The 23,975-nt window shown below is 42.1% G+C and overlaps 1 protein-coding gene across 1 annotated transcript in view; it reads right to left on the reverse strand.

The window, feature by feature from the left end:
• TACC2 (transforming acidic coiled-coil containing protein 2) overlaps nt 1-23,975 on the reverse strand; it is a 202,077-nt gene that overhangs the window by 168,227 nt on the left and 9,875 nt on the right. Inside the window, exons 3-5 of the mRNA XM_084846024.1 lie at nt 17,699-17,880; nt 15,429-15,557; nt 391-6,099 (exon numbers count right to left, since the gene is read on the reverse strand). Of these exons, the coding sequence (XP_084702150.1) occupies nt 391-6,099; nt 15,429-15,557; nt 17,699-17,880 (6,020 nt within the window). The remainder of the gene's footprint in view (nt 1-390; nt 6,100-15,428; nt 15,558-17,698; nt 17,881-23,975) is intronic.

Here is a 23,975-nt window from a genome sequence, read left to right on the forward strand (position 1 = left end):
ACTAGGGATTGTCTGAATAATGACTTACAACTGAGAAATCATAATACTATAATCATGCAATCCTACAGATGTCTACTCAGAAGAGGAGTTTATAAGATTGCTGCTTAAGTGTCAGGGCTAAGAAATAAGTAGAAAGGGGCTGTGGAAACGTTAGCTTTTTACAGGTCCCTATGTTGTTACTCCCTCTATCAATTCATGAACATTTTCCTTAACTAAGAACAAATTCTACAGAAAGAATTATAGTTTTTTATCAAGGTAGGCTGCAAAATAGGAACTATGCTCAGCATAGCTCTCTGCAATCCAGAGAGTCAGCCACCCTCACTAAATGCTGTTTTACTCGAATTTCAGCACACTAACAAATTTCTTTTACAGTTAATTTCAAATAAGTACCTTTCATCAGGTAATCCTTCTGTGGCCATGTTTTGAAGTTCACTAGGGAGTCTTTGCTCAGATTCTGGGAATGAAGTGGTTGATCCTTTTTCCTGGACATCCTGAAGGAACTTCTCATGTGCCAAATTCTCTTCTCTGCACTGCTTTGCAGAAGCAACTTCAGCATCTGTACACACATCTTGCTCCATCCCTTGAACGGGTTCTGAAGGCTTCTTTGAATCAGTCCCTTGACTGCATATGCTGGATTGCAAAGCTGACTCACAGACATTAGTGAATAATGTGCTTGTAATACCTGTTTTAGGGGTGTCAACAGAAATACGTGCTTCTGCTGTGTTCAGCATGGTGTCATTTGCTTCTTCCACACAGTCCTCATTCCTAGTGCCAGGTTCTGATTTGCAGTAACCTGGGGAGAAATCATCAGGGTTTACCTGATCTTTTAAGTAATCTATTAGCCCATGTAGTGCTGTGTCCTGTCTTATCTCTTGCTCTTGAGCATCTACTGACGTCTGCAAGCATTTTGTACTTCCCAAGCCATCCAGCGTCATAAACGCTTTGTCCTGAAGTACGTTTTCATCCAAAAGATCACTGCAGGTGGAGTGGTTCTGATTTTCTCCAGGCAACATCCTGGACAGTTCCATTTGTTCTTTGTGTACACAAAGACCATCTACAAGAGATGGCAATGCTGACGTGTTGCCTCGATCAACAGCACTCTCGCCATTCCCCTTGTCTTCACTTGGCATTGGATCGTGGCATTGGTTTCCATAACGCATTCGCTCTTCTTCAGATAAACCTGGTTCTGCATTGCACAGGCCAATTAAATTACCTTCCTTTGCTTCTGCAGCAGTAGTTCTGTCAAAATCACTCTTCGGAACAACTTCTTGAGAGGCAGAAATCATTGAAGACAGTTCATTGTCTGAAGGGGGAGGTAGATTCCATATTTCTGGGCTAGAAGAATTTGCAAGTTGCAGTTTTCCTTTTTCCAGGTTCACACAATTCTTGTAATGGTCACTGCTTATAGCACTAACACATTCACTTTTCTCTGCCATCTTGTTACTGTCACTTGAGCTATCGACCTTATTGTCTAGCAAACTTGACAGAGGTTCTTCACTTAAGCAATATGCATTGGTAAGGCTCTTTTCTGAAAAGGCACCTGGCAAACAATAATCCTGAGTGTTCATCAACAGTTTTTCCTCCTGAGCTACTCTTTCATCAGTAGCTCCATCAAAACTGCCAGCCTCTAAGGGCAATGTGCATCCTTCTTCTTTCTGGTCCCTCCTGGGTTTCCCATTTTCATTGCTTCCATCAGCTTCTTCTAATTCTTGCTTACACTCTGGTATTTCTTTAGCCGTTGGGCTGTGCTCCTCACCTGCACTGTTTTCAGCTGAAAGGTGGGGTAATTCTGCAGTCAGAGTATTTGGAATCGCATGCTCAAATATTTTGCTAATATGCTTTCTGAAATCAAAAAAGCCAATCCCAAAGCCCCTGGAAGGTGGAAGATCAGGTTCTTTTTCAGTGGTCCCTGCACGCTGCTTGGGAGTATCTGTTTCCAACTTGGGGATGCTGAAATTCTCTACAAAAACACATTTGCTTTTTTCCATATTCCCTGTGTTTTCTGTACTCTTGCTGTTCCTGTCATCTACACAGGTGATATTTGTTGCAATGCCCTCATTACAGCCTGCTTGCTTACCAAAAGATGAAAGGCTCAGAAGCTTCTCTTCTAAGCTTGAAAGGCTGAAGAGAGATTCTACTGAGCTGTCAAACTGCTGGGCTTTGAAGTTTACATCACTTTTTGCTCCTTTCATTTTAATTGCTGAGATCTCGGTCTGCAGCTTCATGAAATTAAATGGTGACAAATTTCCTTCAAATTGCCCAGTCTCAGAAGAGTCTTGTATGGTTTTACTCTCTTCTGAAAGGAAGCCTTGGTTAGGAATGACGGATTCATTCCCTGAGACGGTCTCTGGAGGAATATTGTTTAAATGTAGGACTTCAGGCCTCCTTTGATCTGTTGTGCTTTTCTCTGCTAAAGTATCAAATAAGCGTATAGGAGTGTCAGATGCAGCAGCAATCTGCAGATTGGAAGTGGTACCCAAGACATTTTGGCATGTTGTAACTCCAAGCTCCTCTTTTTGTAATTCATCCACGCTAACATCATTTGTGGAGTTTGTAGGTTGCTGGCTCACTCTGGATTGCTGATCACCCGAAAGTCCCAGTGTAGAAAGGGCTGTTAGTTCTGTTTGAGAGCCAGCAAGTAGAAACTCAGTCTGTTGCATACTGTCAGTTTCATACAATGTGCCACTGAAAGAAATTTCTCTGAGTTCAGGTGATACAGGAGGATATTCCTGTGTTTCTGCATTTTCAGCAGCCATGAAAATAAATTCCCTTCCATAATTTATTTTTCCAAGTTCATCTTTCAGGATGATTTCATCCACTAAACTTGGCTTCTCTTTTATTTCTATATCTGAGCTTTTTTCTGCCAATTCTGTTATTTTACTTGACAGGTTAAGGTCACTCCTGGTGATCTTAGAATCATCATCTACACAAGTTATTTTAAAATCCACTAGCAAAGTCTGTGGCTGCTCAGGATCGGCAGTGACCGTTTCCTGAGTCAGTGGAATACACTCTGTAACACCAGTGTTGCTTTGATCTGTTCTGTCTGTCAGTCCATGTGAACCACCCAGTTGCTTGTTTATGACAGATTCTTTAGCAAATGTATCACTGAAACTTGCTCCTTCATGAAGACTGTCTGAAATCAGAGAATTGGAATCCTCCTGCTTAGGCTTGCTAAAGGGTTCTTTGTTAAGACAACTTTCTTCCACCTGTGGGTGTATTAGAGTTTGCAGGCTGCTATCTTGGACAGTCTCTCCCACGGATTCAAAAATACTCGGCGAAGGTGCGTTTTCATTCGTGACAGCTGTGGGATCGTTCGGACTCACCTCTAGCCCACAAAGAACTATTTGGGATTTGTGTAGAACATCTACAGTAACTTTCATTTCACTGTCACATAGCCCCTGATGGCCACTGGGTTGGTTTAACTCCAGCGAATGCTTCCTTTCAGGAGATCGTTCATTAGGCTCTTGTTCTTCGGGGTTTGTAACTGTTCTAAGATTGTCATCATCCAGGTCTTTGAGTTCTGTGCTTGAAATGTGCTGTTCATTACTGTAGACAGAGGCAAGGGACTTTGGACTGTCTTTCGGTTCCACTTGTGGAGATGGTATCAAAACGTCCACCATCTGTTGCACATCCACGGGCTTTCTGTGAAGGGTTTCCAAAGATGCTTCACCATCATTGCTCTCTAGCACATAATTATGCTCCCTTATGCTGCTATCGTGCAAGTTTGCAAACTTCAGCTGCTGGGAACCAGTCTCCACAACGCTTGCTGTTAGTGGTGGGCTGCCAGAATAATCCTCTTTCATACTTTGGTCATTTTCTCCAGTCACTTGTTCCTGCTGTACTTGCTGTGGGGAGTCCAATTTGCTTTCGGGTTTCTGAGCCAAAGTTGTGTCAGTTACCTGACTTTTCATTTCTGTTTTGTATTCCTCCCATCTGGTTTCATTACTTTCTTTCTTACCCACAGCATTGCTTTGTTCAGCAACATTCACAAGTACACAGTCGGCATCAGTGTAACCTATTTGGCTATGTTTTTTGCTTTCAAAAGGGGATATGTCATCCTTGTGTTTTGCTTTTTCTACTGAAACACATTCAGCAATACTTGCCAATTCTTTTAAGTCCTGGTGCTCAAGTTCTGCTTTAGGAACTGCTGTTATTTCTGCAAATGCTTTGTTACCTTCGGATGTTATTTCATGCGTAGCTTGGCCTCCCAACTCCCATTCAGTTCTTTGAGCAAAGGTGCGCTCCCCAGATCCATCTCGCTCATTTTGCATAATGGTATTGTTCTCTGAGTGCAGCAGCAGTGAACCCTGTACATCTGCTAAACAAACTTTCTCTGTCATCTTACAGGCAGGGAAGTTGAGTGGTGAATCTTCTGCACTGGGACTTAAAAGATCACAGCTCTGTGAGCATTTTCCCCCTTGTAAATGAAGTGCTTCAACAGATAGAGGGCTTTTATCCTTTTTTTCATCTGTGGCTGTTTTCTCTCTCTCTGATCCCAGACTTAATTCAGGTGAATGATCTTTGGGTGCATTCACACTACATTCAGAACTGACATCCTTTTCCAAAGCTTTGCCACTGGCAACACTTTTTAAAGTATTTACTAGAGAGCTCCTGTAATCATCCCAGTTAGTGTCAAGGCTGTCCTTCCTTTTGTTAATGTCAAAGGTTAGCAGTGTCCCTTGGGAACTGTTTACCTCTTTGCATATAATCGGACTTGTTAAAACTGGCCTCTCCTGACTTCCACCCTCTCCCAAAGAAATGTCTTTGTTTTCCTCAGGTATGATATTTTCTTTTTTAATGAACTCAGTAAGCTCACTCTCACTTCTGAAGTCTCTTACACTTTCCTCCAATGACAATCTTTTATTTACAACAGAATCTTCCTTCACAAAACACACAAGATTTTCTAGGTCAGCTACAGCAATATTTCCTCCACTCACATGCTCAGCTTTTGTGATTTGCTCTGCTCTGATCTCAGATGCATTCCTTGGTTTTTGCTTTTTGTTTTCCTCAGGCAACAAGGACACACTGGAATGCTCAGAGCTAACCAGTAAATCCACACTTTGATTTTCTCTTTCACTAATGAAGGTTTCTGGTTGTGTGCTTATGGCTTTCTCTGGACATTCTTTTTCAGATGGAGAGCCCCTGTTTTTTGCTTCTGTCATGGTTATCAAGGGCAGATTTGAAAGTTTCAAGTTCATATTGGGCATGGTGGGAACAGACCCAGACTGCTCCCTGTCCTTCTCAGGGGAAACATGGTGACATTCATCCCCTTTGCTTGTTGCTGAATCATTGCTACATTCACTGATGGAAACACTGGACCCGACAAAACTCTGGCCATCAACAACTGCTCCATATTTTTCAGTGTCTGAACCTCCTGTTGTGGGATAATTTGGGATTAAGGTTTCCTCTTTCATTACCAGGCTGTCTACACCATCTGCATTCTGTCCAACTGGTTTTATTACAGCCTGCTCCTCATGACCGACTTCCAAAAGTCCTGCCTCCTGGCTGTTCTCTTGAGTGATACAATTATCTCCCCCTTCTTCACTCTTGGGTAATGGGATGGCATGTGCCTCCCTCTTGTCACTCAGCTGTTCACTCTGCTGTAATGAGTGTAATATTTTTGAATTGGTTTGTGCAAGTCCAGCTCCTGGCATCCAAGCAGCAGCTGATGAAGGACTTAGTTCTGAGCCAGAATTACCTAGATCTCGCTCATCTTTTGTTGCAAGAGTGGTATCAGGCTGGCGCTCAACATCTGAGCTACCATCCAGAGACACAGCAGGAATAGTTCTTGTGTCTTTGTCATTCACAGTTGAGTATGGCAACAGGGTAGGCAAACCTACTGCAGCATATTCCTTGGCACACTCCACCATAGACACAGGTGTAACTTCAGCCCCTGCGAAGAAATCAGATATGGCTCGGTCTTCTGGTTCATGCAGGACATTCCCCAGTGCCATCACATCTTCCATGAAGTCAGATATGGCCGGCTCTTCTGGCTCATGCAGGACATTCCCCAGTGCCATCACATCTGGAAACGCCACCACTGGGTTTGCACCAGGTGATTCTTCAGCAGCACTGCTACGGAGGCCTTCATTTCTAAGGCTGCCAACAATGGAAATGTTTATTCATTTCAAATCAGCAATAAAGTGGAACACAAAAAAATTAAAGTTCAGGCCACAGGGATTTCAAAGCCATGCAGGCACATGCACTGAAAAGATGGCTGTCTACTTTCACGAGGCAAGAGACCAGAGGCATAAAAGTGATTTAAAAATTCTGAGAGAATCGTTACATGGAAATAGACTCCTTCAGCATTTTCTGCCATCTATCATGTTAGATATGTGGATTAACTTTCTCTACAGATCATTTTAAATAATTTATTGAGTTGCGTGCTGCTTCTCTCCTTTGCTCCATAACAGACATAAAATAAATCCGCAAATGAATGCAGAACATGGAAAACTCATCAGCACAGGATTGAATTTCAGATGGAAAACTGTGGTATGGAGTAACCATATTAGTCCTGAGTTTGAAAGGTCATGAGGTTCAAGGTTACTCTAGTTATACTTTTTTGTTGCACATTTCTGTATTTCCTAAATTAAGGTTACAATCCTAAACCAAGTTGCTAGGGAGTCAGACCAATAGAACGTCATGAGAGTCACTTCTGAGTAAACATGCATAATCGGTTTTTTGGCACCCCAGGTGAAATATTGAAATGGTGACTTCTTTCTATACCAGATACTGGAACACTTAGGCCTAGTGGCTCTTCCACCTTTATCCCGCTTGACTCTATGATTTATTTAGTCCCAGTGGGGCCACCTTAATGCTCTACTGTTTCCATAACTTAGTAGACAGTCTCCTCTCATATTTCCACCTTGTCTCCTAGGAACATAGGAAGCTGCCTTATACTGAGTCAGACAATTAGTCCATCTAGCCCAGTATTTTCAGCACTGACTGGCAGCAGCTCTCCAGGGTTTCAGGCAGGATTCTTTCCTATCCCTACCCAGAGATGGTGGGGATTGAACCAGGGACTTTCTGCATACAAAGCAACTGTTCTACCACTGAGCTGTGGTCCCTCCTTCAGAACTCAAAGCCACAGATCTAGTCTGGCCACTGCTACTTGCTTTCCCACATCATACCTGATGTGTTGTTGCTTCCTATTACTTCTACCATCATCATACCCTCCAACTTTGCTTTCCCTCAACCATTCTCAGAAAGCAATAGCTTTCTGCCAGTGCCATCCGCTGGTGCAAATAAAGTGTTACTGCCTAGATAAGCATCTAGTTCTGGTTCAAACAAGTGATGAAGCTCCAAACTGAATGCAGGGTACCAATCATGTATGGCATCCCACCAGAATATTTTGTTTGTTTGTTTTCACCACCTCCCTGAAAGTGTAAAAACAGGGGGAGGAGGTTGTCACATAGGTAGCAAGTCACAATACTGTGCAGGCTTAATCCAGGCTCATCTAGCAATCAAAGGCCCATCTAGTAATCAGGCTTAATCCAGGCTCATCTAAATCCACACCTATGGGGATCAATAGTTTTGTCTCTGCAAACAGAACCCTTACTTCTTTCATTTGAGAAGTGGACATGCACATTAGCGAGTCGGGCACTTGGCAGCATATATTTATTACCTTTCCCAGGCCATAACAGACTATGTACAAATGGGTTTAAGTGCAAATGAGGTGCCTCACGAAAACAAAGAAACAAGTTGTGCAGCATATAAAACACTTAAATTGTCACGCAACCATGCATTCCCTTTTCAAATATTGTATATTTTTGGTGTACAAACACTTGTATGTATAATAGCTATAATGGCAGGGAAAAGAGAATCAGCAAGACCTACATAACCCTAAAATATTCGCTTCACTTAGAAGTGAAAAAACAAACAAACCCAGCCTCAAGGTGTTTATTAAGAGTTGGCTACTAGAACCCACTGATTGAAAGATAAGGGAATGGCTCAGAACACGTACAGCCTCTGTCTACTGGCCCAAGAGACAAAGAACCTGACTGAGGGGTAGGAATAGTCCAAATCTCCTTAGAGAAGGTGAGATCATACCCCAAGAGCCATGCCAATAGAATATCCAACTCTCCATACACCATCAATGTATACCTTGAGTGATGGGCTTTTGATGTTTAATTGGGATTCATTAGCTTTTTCACAGGCTTTTTCACATGTTTTGGACTTCAGTTCCCATCAGCTCCACCCTGACAACCAATAGCCAGGAACACTGAGTTGTAGTACAAAACATCTGCAGAGCACCAGGCTGGGAAAGGCTGCATTGCGCCATGCCAAGGCCTGCAAAAGTCTTGTCCCTGCAAGGACCCAAATCCAGTATAACTCTGGCAAAACAGCAGCTGCAGCACATTTATTTATTTGTTTATACATTATTTATTTATTAAGTATTTCTATAGCCACCCAGAACAGACAACATAAAACAATAAAAACTAAAACACAATTAAAACATACAGTATGTTACTGAGAGGCCCAGGCTATAAATTATTTAAAAGGCCTGGATAAATCAAAAGGTCTTCATCTGGTGCTGAAAATACCATTAAGACGGCACCAGGTGAATCTCTTTCGGAAGACTTAGACAACTGGGGTGTCATTCCCCAAAAGTGTCTCCCTAGTGGTCATTTGGTGGAGGCACTTGGAGCAGGGCCTTAGAAGGGGACGTTATGGTTTGGGTAGATACATATGGAAGAAGGAGTATTTCACATCAAATCCAAGGAGCAAAAAAGTTCTCAAATGTAGTACAGCTCAATGGATAGAAGAGGCTCTTTTCTTCAGACAGTCACCTTCCACGAGTAGAGCACAATGGGCGTGATGAAAGAGAGGGGTGGAGCTGGAGCGCTCCCTCTCATCATGTGTTTGCCCTGTTCAGGTACAGAATCCCTGAATAGGGCTAAATTTATTTATTTATTTATTTATTTATTATTACATTTATATCCCGCATTTCCCCCCCTCCCTTAAGGAACCCAAGGCATACATAATCCTTCTCCTCCATTTTATCCTCACAACAACAGCCCTGTGAGGTGGGTCAGGCTGAGTCTGTGACTGGTCCAAAGTCACCCAGTGAGCTTTCATGGCCAAGTGGGGATCTCCCGGCTCCCAGTCCAACACTCTAGCCACTGCAATATATCAGTGTACTACTGAATGTTCTACTACATCTACTAGCTGCTCTCTCACTTCCCCAGGTTTACTATACTGTTATATTATACTTTACTATACAAGTTAGTGCAGGTCTTATCTCTCTCCCGTGGTCTATTCATCAGTCCAGAATCAGAATGAGAAACACACTTTAGCCTGCCGGTCCAAGAACTTTAGCAGATTATGTAGGGCCGAGCAGAACACTCAGCTCTGTCTGCTAAGTAGAAGATATGGCTTCAGCATTTATGACTAAAGCCAATCCAAAGGGCGGAGTGAATGTTGGCACTACTTTAGGCATGAGCAACCTTTTCTTCACTTAGAGGGGATCCCTATGACCAGTTCAGATATGGGACAGCAAATCCATTGTTTTATTTTGGTTTTTTCTTTCTTTAGCAACTTGTATACTTTAAAAAAAATAATTATGAATATATTATTATACTGAAACTTTGGAAACATAACAAAAAGCGTTATCTACAGTAGCAAGATGGTCAGCACCATAAAGGTAATTAACCATACCCAACTGCATTCTTTTAAGGAACTGACTTAGGGCCTTGAAGGATGGGGAGATGATTGCATCCACTCCCTGTAGGCTCTCTGGAAGCTGTGATGTTGCTACTTCCACTAAGAGGGAGGTAAAGCCACAAGAGGTGCCTCCTCTTTCTCTTCCTAGTGCAGTCCAGCTGTGCCAATGCACCCTGTGAAATGGATGTGATGGGTGCTTTGCTTGTTTATGCTGAACAAACAGGGACCTGAAACAAAATGGTCCTAAAAAGAGTAACCATGCATGAGAAGCTTTATAAGAATTTTTTTTTCCCCTTTAGAGCACTTATTTATTACGAATTAAACAGTATGTGTGGGCAGGCGGCCTAGTACAGCCTTTCCAAACTAGTGCCCTCCAGATGTTTTGGATTGTAACTCCCAGCATCTCTTACCACGCTGGCTGGGGCTGATAGGAGGAGTCATCTAAAACATCTGGAAGGCATTGGGTTGGGGAAGGCTAGCCTAGTAAATCTGAGGAATATATTTACAACAGTGTGGTGTAGTGGTTAAAGTGTTGGACTGGGGCTCAGGAGACCCAGTTTCTAGTATCCACTCAGCCTTGAAGCTCAATGGCTGACATTGAGCCAGTCACTGACTTGCAGCTTAACTTACCTCACAGGGTTCTTGTGACAATAAAATGGAGAGGTGGAGGATCATGTACTCCTTGGAGGAAAGGAGGGATATAAAAGTAACAAATAAATACATAAATTAATTAGTATTAGACCTATTTAGATCAGGCCCCCTGATATGAATGGGACATGACTAACTTAAGTTCCATTCAATTCAATGGGTCTACTTTAAGTAGGACTAACATTGGATTCAGCTCAATATGTGTAATTATACTAACTGCATGCAAGTAATGTGAATACTAGTTGTGGTCTTCCACACTGAATAAACTGCCTAGCTCTGGTCTAAATCCTGCTTCACTTCAGCGTGACTTGTGTTTCCATCTTAGAGTCACAATAAATATTTATTGCTACCATGTTTCTTAACTGATGTATGTATTTAACAAACACTGTTGTCAAAAAGCCCAGTAATGGGAAAATGAGAATGGAGAATCTGGGTGGGTATTTATTTAAAAATTTATATGCTGCCTTTAAAGGGTAAAAACGCTCTTATGGAAGCTACCAAAGCAAAACATGAACAACAATAAAACTTAAGACACTAATAAGTGATAATAACAAACATAAAGTGACAAACGCACAAGTCCCAATAAATAGGTTTGTGCTATTGACTGCAAATCCTCCTAAGTCTCTGATCCTATCAGTGGGGCTTACTTCCAAATAAAGGTGTTTCAAGGTGGATACAAGATTTTAAAAACAGGATGGAACACTACATTTCTGCTCCTAATTGTACATATCTACCTTGTGTAAGGTGCAACAGCTCCAAGTACCTTACGAGTGGCAACATTTTCTTGAATATGGATTTACAGGTACATGACCTATTTGCTCCCATGTTGACAGTAATTTGTTCGAGCTAGATTAGCAGAATCACTTACCAAAGCAAATTTGTGAGTGGTGGGGGAATTCTATGTGCTAAGTGAGTGGTTTACCTCTATGCGTTAATTACAGCATGCTTAATAATACCCAAGTGCTCCTTTATACTATATTTGGATTCAGTTCTTCTTGCTCATCTTACTCACACAAATTAAACTAGCAGAAGTAACAGGCACAGCAAAAATTCAGTTGGATGATGGCATCAGCTAGACTGGACACCCGCATATCTGGGTTTTCACTCGTCTTTAGTTTATCTAAATGTTTTATGTTCCACTATATTAACATACCCTTGAAAGAATGGGAAATGATCTCTAGCAGGGAAGCTTAATTAAACCTCCTCTTGAAATAACAGAGAGAAACACAATTCTGTTCCTGTTGCTTGGTCTCACAGGCCAGGGGTGTTGGGGCTCTTTCATCAAAGGGCCATATTCCATTTCAGAGAAGCTCTTGGGGGCTGCATTCCAGTGGTGGGCAGGGCCGAAGGCAAAAGGGCCAAGGCCCAAAGCACTAGCACATTAGTTTAAAGCTCTTACGGCCAGTAACTAAGGGCTTTTCTACACAAGGCATTTATTGTGTGTTCGTCATTCCATATTTATGGTTGTTTATGGGTTCTTTAGATGACTTCATGCCCTTCCGGTTTCACTTCTGTTGTTAGAAAGTACTTTCTGCAAGATTTTTTTTAGAGCAGGGAAAATGCACTATTATTTGTGAAAGCAAAAGAAAACACTTTTCCACTTGTGCATTTGCACTATTCCACTATACTACAGTGCCGCCTAGAGGTTATGTAACAGAAAAGCAGGAAAGGAAACACTCTTCATGTAGTGCTCAGACCTGTATTCTATGATGAAACTGAAGTAGATATAGCAGATTAACAGCCTAATGTAGAAACCCTATGCCTTAGGAGAAGCATTTCAACCTTTTAGAATAAGAAAAAAAACTGTACCACAGCCAGGAAATCATCTAACAATTAGTGCTTGGTGGAAAGGGGGTGTGGCCATCTGGGGAACTTTGGTAGGCTGGATTGGGACCCTTGGGCCTGAAGTTCTGCACCTCTGACAGGCAATTCTAATTTTTATCCAGACAAGTACAAACCCAACTGCCAGCTATGACAGTCAAACAACCCAAACATAAGTGGTTCCTATAGCTGAATCTGGGAAAGTCCCCACTGCTGGATCACAGTCAATGGCTTAGCTGTTAAGTTTTCACTCTGTGAACAAAAGCACTTCCCATTCTCCTACCATTCACAAAACAAAAACTTAGCATCCAAGCCATGGCCATGTTCACACAGAATTGGTGAACATAGCCTGTTCATTCCTTCTTGTCTCCCGCCCCCAGCATGAGCAGCTAAACAACCAGAAATGGTTTACTTAGTGTGTTGTCTGCACCCAGAATCCTGGCTTTTTGTGCCATTCAGAAGCCAGGATCACAAACCAGAGTGTATTCTAATCCTGGCTGGTTTGAGAGCAAACAAATACCAGAATCCTCGCTAACCATTTACAGGGAAGCACAGCTATTATATTTGTTATATAGCATTAAGAAAAGCTATATGTAAGGTTGATATTTAAAATATTTTATAATGGGCAGGATCCAAAGGTTCCTTTCCTCTGACAGAAAGAGTCTTCCATTGGAAGAAAACTCCTATCAGAGGAAGGGAACTCTTAGATCCAGCCCAATATAATATATTGAGAGCCAGTGTGGTGTAGTGTTTAAAGTGTTGGACAAACACTTGGGAGACCCAGGTTCAAATCCCCACTTGGCCATGAAGCTCATGGGTGACTTTGGGCCAGTCACTGACTCTCAAGGATCCTCACAAGATTGTTCTGAGGATGAAATGGAGAAGAGGACGATCATGTCCACTGCCTTGGGCTCCTTGGAAGAAGAAGCGGGATATAAATGGAACTAATAAATAATGAATAAATAAAATAATATTCTCAGCTGTAACATGGCTAAAATGATTTACACTTCCTTCCATTAAAAAGTGCAAAGATACCAGATGTTTTCATATGAAATAAGAGTGCTTCACAGATGGAAAGACCAAGCACTTATCTTAATATTGAAATATACATCTATTTCCCTGTCACTAATTTAGAGACACCGTCCTTGCCTTACCTACGGGGATACACAATGTATAAAACACTATAAAGTTAATGGAATGAAGAAAAACCAATTCTGATACAAATAATCATTGTCAAGCAACTTACACTGTCAATCAGATAAAATAAATACCTGAAGAAAGGAAATAACAAAGGAATCTCTCTGTATGTTTGGTACTAAGCAATTGTATGGTCACAAAAAAACTACTATGTATCATTGGGATGGTGTGGGCATTATGTTGGGGCACATGTTTTTGCTTGCACAGAAGTCATCCCTGTATTTACATTCATGCAGGCTCAAGGATATGAGGTTCAAGGATTCAACCAGGTTCAAGGATATCAGACCCGACATCTTCCAGATTCTGGCATCTCAGTCAGTGATCACAGAGGTTCCCAGGGGAGTTTGGTGGCTCCAATGTCAGTGGGGTGGTGCATCTGCTCCGGGTTTCAGTCAGAACTGAATACTGAACTCTGCATGGTTGTTCATGACCATACAGTTGCAAAGAACCTTGGATAGCTCCTTTAGAGTTACATGGCAACAGGTGAATCTGGCCAACAAACCCCACACAAAGTTGGGGGCTGTACTGTGGCAGGTTTTCCCAGCTAGCTTCTACCATGCACCCAGATAGTTGTGTGGAGGGGCGACCATCCAACTCAGGGCTGAATGTGTTTCCAGGAGAAGAAGACCTTAGAGGTTGTGGAGTCACCACTTATAGGTTGTGGAGTCACGGCAACGTGCCGTGCCGCTCTCTGTACCTTTGCTGTTCAGCAGCAGAGGCTGGTGTCTCTGATGTCAGTGGGGCGGTGAATCCACTCTGAGTTTCAGTCAGAACCAGTCAGAACTCTAAAGGAGCTAAGCACCTTGAATAGCTCCTTTAGAGTTCTGACTGGTTCTGACTGAAAGTCGGAGTGGATTCACCGCCCCACTGACAACGGAGTCACCACCCTCGACTGGATGTTCCACAACCCTTAGCCCTCTTTACCATTCATCGCAAAAAGAGGATCTACAAACACCACTGGCCCAGCCCCAAATGTCTGTTCACTGGGCTTTGGCATGTGAGAAGAGGAAGCCTATGTGCAACCAGGGTTCCAACTCCCATACAGGTCTGCAAATACAGACTCCTCCTTCTCAGATGTTGATGCGCAATCTGTGTCTATTGGTGGATGGGGCAAGAAAGAAACACAACCCTGGGGATGGAGCCACCACTGCCTCTTTCTGCGTGTGAATCCCCTTCATGTAATTAACATGTGAAAGGGGATAATGTGTCTGCAAAAGCTAGGATTTCAACGCCTAGATCCTCAGACTACTCCTATACCTTTCAGAATTACATGGAAAGAGAATGTTGGCCAGTTCAGCTTTGTGTATCAGTGCTACAGTGGAGAGAAAAGCCATATTTGGTGGAATATGTCCTTCAACTCAGCTCAGCTCTTAAAGCATCCACACAACTGTGCAAAAGTATATGTGCTGAAAATGTAGGGGAGGGGACAGTGGGATCACAGGCCCGCTCATGCTGCGCTCTCCAATGTATATACACAGTGAGATCTAAGTGCTGATGTACACTATGTCTTCCCATGAGATATATGTGTGCTGGCATCAGGACTGGACATTTTTTGCATTGTCTGGCCAGAAATCAAAACCTGATGCTCACTCACTGTGCAAATGTGCACACACAGGAACTTTCTCATGATCCAAGATTGGATGGGTAGCAAAAGGCATGTTCCAATGGGATATCAAAGTGTAATGTTTCACAACTTTGGTTTAATGGGAGCTGGCCTCTCAATAAGCTAAAGTCTTCTTATTTGCTCATCAATGCCTTTTGCCCTTGTTGAACCAAAGTTAAGGACAAACAATATAACCATTATAAAAAGAAACCTCATCAAGAATATAAGCAGACAGAAACTTGTAAAACTGCCATCCAGAACGACAAGCTACACACTGCCATCCAGAACACAAATCCCACAAATAGCCTAAAACTAAATAAGCAAATGATGAGCTTGCTTACTTACCTATGGATGTACTCTCTCAGGAGTCACAAGCAAGATATTAATGCAAGGCCTTGCATACACACAAACCAAACAACTGTGTTTCCTCAAACCAGATATAACTGCCCACACTTGGCATTTGAGTATGTAGTTGCTCACACTTGGTATTGTGTACCTGCTTATGTCTAGGGTCTGGGACCTTGAATCTTCATTTACATCAAGCTCAGCAAAAAGAAGGTTCTTTGGGGCAAGTGATTGGTAGAGCTCCCTTTCCGTCCAGTCAGACACTAAAGGCCAGTTCCCTCTGTCAGAAAAGGATTTGTGAAAAGAGAAACACACACACTTCCAGAAAGCAGTCTTAAAATCAGAGAAGTCCAAACTGGCATGCAGGAGATTACCCTCAGAATATCACCACTGTAATTTCACAGATTTGTGATTTGTATTAATGTGCTTATATGTGTGTTGCTTTGACTTTAATAAGACTAAAAAAAAAGCTCAGTCCAGTTCAAAACTACTTCCACAATACTTCACTGGCTATATTTTCTTGCAGATGAGATTATCCCTATTTGTCTTCTTAATTGAACTAAATACACTAAGGACACAATCCTATGCATGTTGAGACAGAAAAAGGTCCTACAACTCCCAGCATTCCCCAGCCATAGGACTGCACATTGGATTGCACCTTTGGGACCAAAGTAGGTGCTACATTAACTGCCTGGATGTTTTACTTTTAAATGAACAGTTTTGTGTGTGTGTGATCAGGATCAGAAACACAGCATTCAGGGAGGGGAGTTCACTATTTCCCCCTTCACAACAGTTCCAGCTAAAATCCCACTCCCCCTGAAGCTGTTACTTTTCCCTCCAGGTGCAAATAGCAGCTAGGGATGTGTGAACCAGCAAAATTCAAGCTTGTCAAAGTTCTCTGATTTCCACCTCAAAGCTCATTTTGACTCAGGTATGTTGCAAGCTTTTTCTTTTTTCTTTTCTCACACAGAAATTCGTACATGTTTCCATGCACATTTTTCTAAATGTATGCATGTTTGGTGCACATTTTTGAAAAGCACACAGTTGTCTCCATTAACATCTTTGTGCATATTTTCCAAATGTATGCATTTTTATGCTCTTTTTTTCAATCACACATATCTTTCAAACATATGTATGAATGGGACTACGAGGACACAAATGTGCAGATTTCCAGTTACAAACTGCATACAGGTCCACGTTTGGGGCCAGGAGGCATGAAATGGGTAAGCTCCTATAAATGTACAAACCCAATGAATTTCTTTCAGATCTCTAATAGCAGGAAGCAGAGATTTACCTTGGAGAAAAGGATTAAACCCCTATCCAAGTGCCATGGTCCAGATTCTGATTGGACTACCTCACTGCTATTGAATTTAAAACAAACAAACAGATACATTAAATGCATTCATGTATTTAATGTAAAGTCTACTTGGGAACTAGAAATTATTTGTTTCCAGCCTTTCACTTTCTTCCTCAGGCCCCCTACCTGAAAGAATGCCATGCTTCACAGGAAGTAACATAAGACAAACACTGAAATAATTGCATGAATGTAGTAAGTTGCACATTACAAAATTCACATGCTTAGCGAACTGCCAGATGGGCAGCTGGGAAAATAATTAATTCTGAAGGTACATTGCAACAATTAGAAAAGTGTTGTGGCCCCATACATACAAGGTCATCATATCTTTGTGGTCTGTGTTGATCCAAAAGAACCACCTTCTGACGTTACACCCTCAGTCGCTAAAGTGGATTATTTATTTATTTATTTATTGCATTTATACCCCGCCTTTTTTCCTCTTGCAAGGAACCCAAGGCGTCTTACATTATCCTCCTCCTCTCCATTTTATCCTCACAACAACAACCCTGTGAGGTGGCAGTGAAATGAAATGTACCTGCTCCAATGTTAAGATTGAATGGGGGTGCCCTCTTGACAGTGCTGCAGTTGCCTGGAGTTCAATATGCAGCAACTCAAGAAAGGGCATTCTCAATACAGGCACCCCAAACTCCCTCCCCCCTCATATATGGGTGGCACCAGATCTTACAAGCTCTCGGCGCTAGCTAAAGACCTGTTTACCCAGGCTTTTGATTGAATTTTCCTCTTTGCTGCATCACATAAATTGTTATTTATCTGTAACTGTTCTCTCCTCTTTGATTACTTTTTTTTGTCAATGCTGTATTATTTTACTACATTTTATTGCTTGTACCCTTCTTTGGGATTATTTTATAATTAAAAGTGGGTAAGAAATTTCTTAAATAAAATATATAAACAAATACCTGCCCTTTTACTACATTGGCTGTGAGGTACTGAGTGACTTTCAGTTTGCAGTGTTAAATGGGCTACAGTAGCAGAAGTTCTCTTGGGCAACAGCCTATTTCATTAGATGCATTCTTTTATTTGCAAAGTAAAAAGCATCCTGTGCTTACCTTGTATCTCCTGCAGTTAAGGAGGAGCCATTATCTGGCAGCGGTAACGGAACAACAGAATCTAAAGATGACGTATCCAAGTCATCTTGTTCAACAGATCTTTCTCTATTCCTTTTCTTTTTCTTTTTTATTTCTCTCTCATTACTGGCTGGCTGAACTGATTCTGGAACTGTAGGAACATCCTGGAGCGGGAAAACGATAGGTGTTCAGTTAAAAAGCAAACAAATATTTTAGATTCTATTATTATTGCTCAACCCTGTTCTAAAATGAATACTTAGTTTTACCACAAAGTAAAAACTGAGGATTTCATTGAACTCTTGGCATTTTCCCCTGCATCTCCCCAACATTTCCTAATGCTGTCCTGACTAGAGGGGAGCAATTGACCTACAAATAATCATAAAGCAAAACAAATCATGGCAAGGGGAAAACCAACAACTGTTCTTAAGCTAGGTATGCTACTCTTAGCTGGCCCCTAGGGGGTATCCTTATCTCTTTTTCCTGCCCAGTAAATGTTTCCCTTTGGTCAGCAAATGTATCACTAAAGAGAAAGAAAATTTTAATTGATTCAGAATAGAACATAAAAAAACCCTAAATAGTCAAAGTGCAAAAAGCACACACAAAAACAATTTTTACACACACTCAAAAATAAAGTGAAGAGAGGGTTACCTTGGGTTCAGCAAATGTTAAGCACAAACACACATATAAGAAGAGTCTTGTGGCACCTTGAAGACCAACTAATGTATTCTAAAAATAAATGTACTGTATATTAATTAGTCTTAAGATCCCACATGACTCCTTGTCATTTTTGCTGCAACAGGCTAACAAAGGTTACCTCTCTAGAAATTGTTGCAAACGCATATTCTTTTCTTTTCGTGTTTCCATTAAAATAATTGTAGTGTACAGTGTCCTACTAGAAAAAAGATCATGGCCAGTCTCCAAAGAAAGGTCATGTGAATGACTGAGAACAAAGCATGCAACTGGACCCCCACTTGCTGTTTTCACCTTGGGTGCCTCCAGAGAGAGAGGCTCCTAGCACTACCAATTCAGTTAAACAACGCTTTTCAGCAATTCCACCTTTTCCTCCTTGACAGATTCTTTGTGGAAAGGAAAGAGATAGAAGGAGCAGTGACAAACATGGGAGGGGTAGAAGTGGAAGACATTGTCATCTGGACTCCTATAAAATTCCCTGAATGAGTCAGGGTGACTGCACAATAAAAGCTTCATCTGAAAATACCCCTTATCAGTTTCCCTGTTGGAAACAAGTTTTTTCTCTTCCTATTTAGAGGAGGGCGGGAGCAATGCAATGTCTGGGATGAAAGGCAAGATTTTCAACGAGAGTGCAAACCTAGAGATGTCAACTCAAAAGTAGGTCATATTAACTTCAATGGAATTTACTCTCAAGAAAGTGTGTATAGGATTGCAACCTTAAAGGCCCAGTCTTCAATATATTTGAGATGAAATTTCAAAAGGTATTGTTTGGCTCCATTAACTTTTCTACCTAGTAAACCACCTGAAATTAATCTCCGGCTTTGCTAATTTAAGGACTGCCATGTTTCTCTGCGCTTCTGCTCTATGCCGCCGCCACCTCAGGAACGTGTGCGTTTCACCCAAGGCAAGAGGTGCTTCAGAGTTACAGCTGGACTTTGTGTTTAACAAATGCACATTGCTAAACTTCTTGAAACTCTCCCACCCACCACAATTCAGGAAGAAGTGGGAAATGCATTCATAGTTCCTGTGAAGAGTGTAATTCTCTTCTCCAATAAAAGAGTAAAAAGAGTCGCACTTGTCACAAGAACCGTTCACGTGTTTGAAATCAATGCAGGAAGCACAGCTGCACCAACATGCCTAATTATCAGCAGTTTTCACACGTATGGCCCGGCTTATGTCTTGAGGGCGAATGCGATGCCATGAATTTACAAAAGTATCAATAAAGAAGCTTTAAAAACCACCACTCATTCTGTTTTTACAAACAAGAGAAGGTTTTACTATGTCAATATCACAGAAACAATGAAGCCTATTAATCTACTTTTTTTAATTGCAGTAACCAACATCCCATCTCAGTACCAGGTTCCTTAAAACATCAAGTTGACAACATAGCAAGTAATGATTTCCTAAATAAGTGTTTAAATTACTGAGAAGTCTTACTTACAGTACAGTAATACTAAATGAATATTATCTTGTGGCATCAAATAAAGTAGTAAATTGCCATAGTGTGCAGTTTCCTCCTTTTGGTTCAAGAACAATGAGAGGGTCTTTAGTTTTAGCATGCAAGAATCAAGTAAACACAAACAAATTAAAATAGTCAAAGTATTGTTTAGCTCTTGCCTTATCTGATCTAAGAGATAAATGCAACAATGAGTTATGCTCATCAATCATCTACATAAAAGAAAAGAATCCTAGAGCCAATGGGAGTGAGACGCATGCCAATAAAATCGACTAGTGGACAGTAGCAAATGCTATTAAAATTGAGTGTTACTTCATACTACATAGATTTGTATCCATACAGTTCCTCCAACGTTTAAGTTTGTCATTCTAGTTTTTAAAGCCCTACGGACAATATTAAGACGCTGCCACAGTATAGGGTTGCAAACATTTAAGCAGTCTGAAGCTTCCCAGTTAATCAGCAAGCACTTCATTAAGCATATATATATATATATATATATATATGTGTGTGTGTGTGTTTGTGTGTGTGTGTATACACATATATATATATATATATATACACACACACACACACTCTCTCTCTCTCTCTCTCTCTCATGCTTTGAACTCAATAGTTATACTTAAAAAGCCTGAGGGGTGGGTGGGAATATATTAGCAAACATTCTTGATTTGATTCAAATGAATCTAGTTTCCCACCCCACTGACCCATCTTCTTCCCGTGGTACTTTCATCATTAATACACACAGCCTTTTAAGGCAGTTGTTGCAACATGCCATAGTTTTGAGTTCTGGCTCAGAGTCAGCTTCGAAGAGTTATGCGAAGTTTCCATTCCTAATAACTCTGTGTTTACAGGGAGATGGAGTGCTGGAATAAATCTTAGCCAAAGCAGACAATAAAGCGGTTCCCCTTACCTTTTATTGTCACTGCATCTCCTAATGCACTTTTCTGATGCGCGCACCGTTCGCACGCACGCACGCACGCACGCGCACACACAGAAAGCAGTCTGGCACAGGTTTACATCTTAGTCTGTTAGACTCATCAGGGCTGCAGTCCTCCAAGGCAGCCACTTCCTCCAGAAGGAGCTTAGGAGGGCCCTATCTGACTGCAGGTGAATGCTGGGAAGTGGACCAAAGGTCATCCCCATGGTGTCAGGAATCAGATTTCAGAAACAACGGCCAAAGTAGCCGACTGGGGTGAATGAACACATGCTAGCTGTTAAGGGCTGCCCAGAGCAGGCCACACAGCTTTTTGGCCACATATTGATATTTGGCACACGTGCAATTTCACAGGCTAAGTGAAAGTAACTGTGTATGTAACCATCTGGAAAATAAAAAATAAAAGGATTTAATTATCACTGATTGCAGCAGCCAGGACAAGACTAAACCTGAAATGGTGCCTGTGGTAGAGAGTGTGATTTACATTATGGCTGATCTGTTTACATATTTGGGGCTGCAGTCCCATACAATTTACCTGGGAATAAGTCTCATTGAAGGCAATGCGGTTTAGTTCTGAGTAGACGTGTATAGGATTTCACTGTTATTTTGCCTCTTAAACCTGATTTTGGCAGAAGAAGCTATACTGTTGCCCACACTACGCAATACCAAAGCTTCTGCAGTAAAATCCAAAGCGTGTTTATTTAGAAATAAGGCCCCCTGAGTTCAATGAGCCGTATTTCACATGCACACAGGATTGCAGTTTTAGGGCCAAATTAGACATGACACTGGGTAGCCATATGTATTTTATTGACATGTCTGCCCATCCACCTACAAGCAGGAACGGGGGGGCGGGGGGGATGTTAGAAAAAGAGACTCCATAACCATTGGCGCCTCAGTTACGTAGCAGCCCGAGTGGCGGGAAAAATGTGGGCGCAGCAAAAAGGAGAACCATAATGACGCGCTCATGACTAACGGCTTGGTAGGCTGATACTGACTGTTTATTGGCTATTAACTTGGTAAGCTGATGTACTGACTGTTTCATTGGTTACTGGCAAGAACAATAGAAGTGATATGGTATAAAAGGCTTTTGCACACGTGTCTCGGGGTCCAGACTGCTCTGCACCCGTTTTGCAAAACGTTTCAATAAAATAGTGTTGGATCCACTGCTGCCTGCCTGGCATCCTTTTCTTCTAAACCGAAAGCAAGAACTTTTTATCTAACAGGAAGAACTCTAATAAGGATGGACAGCAAAACCACCCCTCCCACCCCTCTTGGTGCTTAGTTGCTTTACGCAATATTTTTTCAGTGCTAGTTGGTTCCTGAATCAAACCTAGAATGAAAGAAAATGGATCACAGCAGGGTAAGGCAGTATAGTGGTGATTTTGCGCTCCACACTGGTGCACACCTATTTATGTAAATACATGCACACACTTGTACATTTTATACATAAATGGGGCAGAAATCTGGATGTCTAGTTTCACTGTTCATTAACTATGGATTGCAAAGTAACTAGCATTTAGTATTGTTTAGCAGAATGCTACTCTAACACACTATAAATCCCAGAGGGTCTTTTCATATCCTCTAAACTTAGGTAAAGGAAACATGTTTTACCACAGGTGCTTCCAGATGGAGGGCTTCTAGCGCTACCAATTAAAAGTCATTGTGCAACAATTATGTCTCCTCCCCCTTAAGTAACTTTTTTGGGCAAGAAAAAAGCCAGAAGAAGCAGTGCAAAACCACAGGACAGTTAGAAATAGTGATGCTGCAGAATTTTGTAATTAGTTGGCACATTGGTCAAAAGTCATCCATTCATAATCCTCATCTTTGTAGCAAGCCTGGATTAGGGATGACAGAGAATTCCGCCACAGATCTCGGTGAGGCCGAATGCCAGTGCATTTGGCCCCCCGAAATCTGTGGCGGAACGGCCTGCCACTCCCCCGCCCCTCCGCGGATCCCCCCCGGGATGAGACTTACCTGGGGCGGATGTTCCGGGCGGCGGCGGCTGCAGTGGTTGGTCTTTTTTACCCAGAGCCCTCCGTGGCTGAAAATCCAGCTGCGGACGGCTCTGGCCTGGGCCTGGCTAGCTGCTCTGCGGAGCCGCCACGGAGCACAGCCAGCCGTTTGAGGATTCCGGGGGGAGGGACAGAACACCTCCCCCCCCATAAACATAATCTGTGGAAAGGTAAGTGACTTTCGTACATCTCTAGCCTGGATTGGTGTATTAGGAATTTCCTGTTAAGTTCAGAATTAATTGCAAGCTTTAGAGCATGTGGAGTATTCATCTAAATACCATTTCTGAGCAGAATTGGATCGTCCTTTTCCTTCGCAATCAGCGGCACAATAGACAAAGCTTCAGGCTAATACGATTTTATTTTGCTAGAGCCTAGTCTCTCTACAAATGCAGATTCAAGGAAAACTCTCAGGCTGCCCCCAGGCTCTGAACAACTAATCAACAATCTCTAAGCAGAGGAGACAACCAGAGGGAGACAAAGTTGCCGGGCCATTTGGGGTATGAATGAACCTCCTGGCCAAGCTAGCTTCGCAGTGATGCCCCTCCTTAGGGTGGCTCCCTCTACATTGGCTTCTAAGAGTGGCTATCCAGGCACAGCATTTGAGCCCTGGCCCTAACTTCTCCCGCTTTGCTTTGCATAGTGCCCTAGCTTCTCTCAAGTCACACCCCTCTTCCTCTTCCTCTGAAACTTGCATTCTCATGGTGGAGGAGGGGCAAGGACTCAGTCTGGGCCATCTGTTGGTCAAGGTCTTAGGAGGTCTCCCTTCCAGCATTTTGGCTCTCTAGGGAGGGTACCTCCTCGGCCTCTGATCTAGCTGCTACTCCAATTCTAATCAGAGCTGTCAGACATCTCAAGGTGCTTAGACTCATTCCTGACAGGTTGGTTTAATCCTTGAATGATCTGGTGGTGCATCCAACACTGTTCCCCTGGTCCTTGCCACTGCCACAGCTCTGGCTCCATGAAAAGGAGGAGGAGGAGGAGACGAAAGAGGTGTCTGTGGGTCCATCTTCTTCTTTCCTCCATATACCAATGATTGGTGTGTAAACATCACATCATGCAGGCAGGCCACACAAAAACAACCAATCAGGAAGAATTGGTGACACATGACATCTTGCCACACTACATGATTCTGGACTACAGTTCCCAAGATGCACTTTGATATTGTGC

This window comes from Heloderma suspectum, chromosome 3 (assembly GCF_057233095.1).
Source record: "Heloderma suspectum isolate Gila_16-S chromosome 3, 16-S_ref, whole genome shotgun sequence".
NCBI lineage: Eukaryota > Metazoa > Chordata > Lepidosauria > Squamata > Helodermatidae > Heloderma > Heloderma suspectum.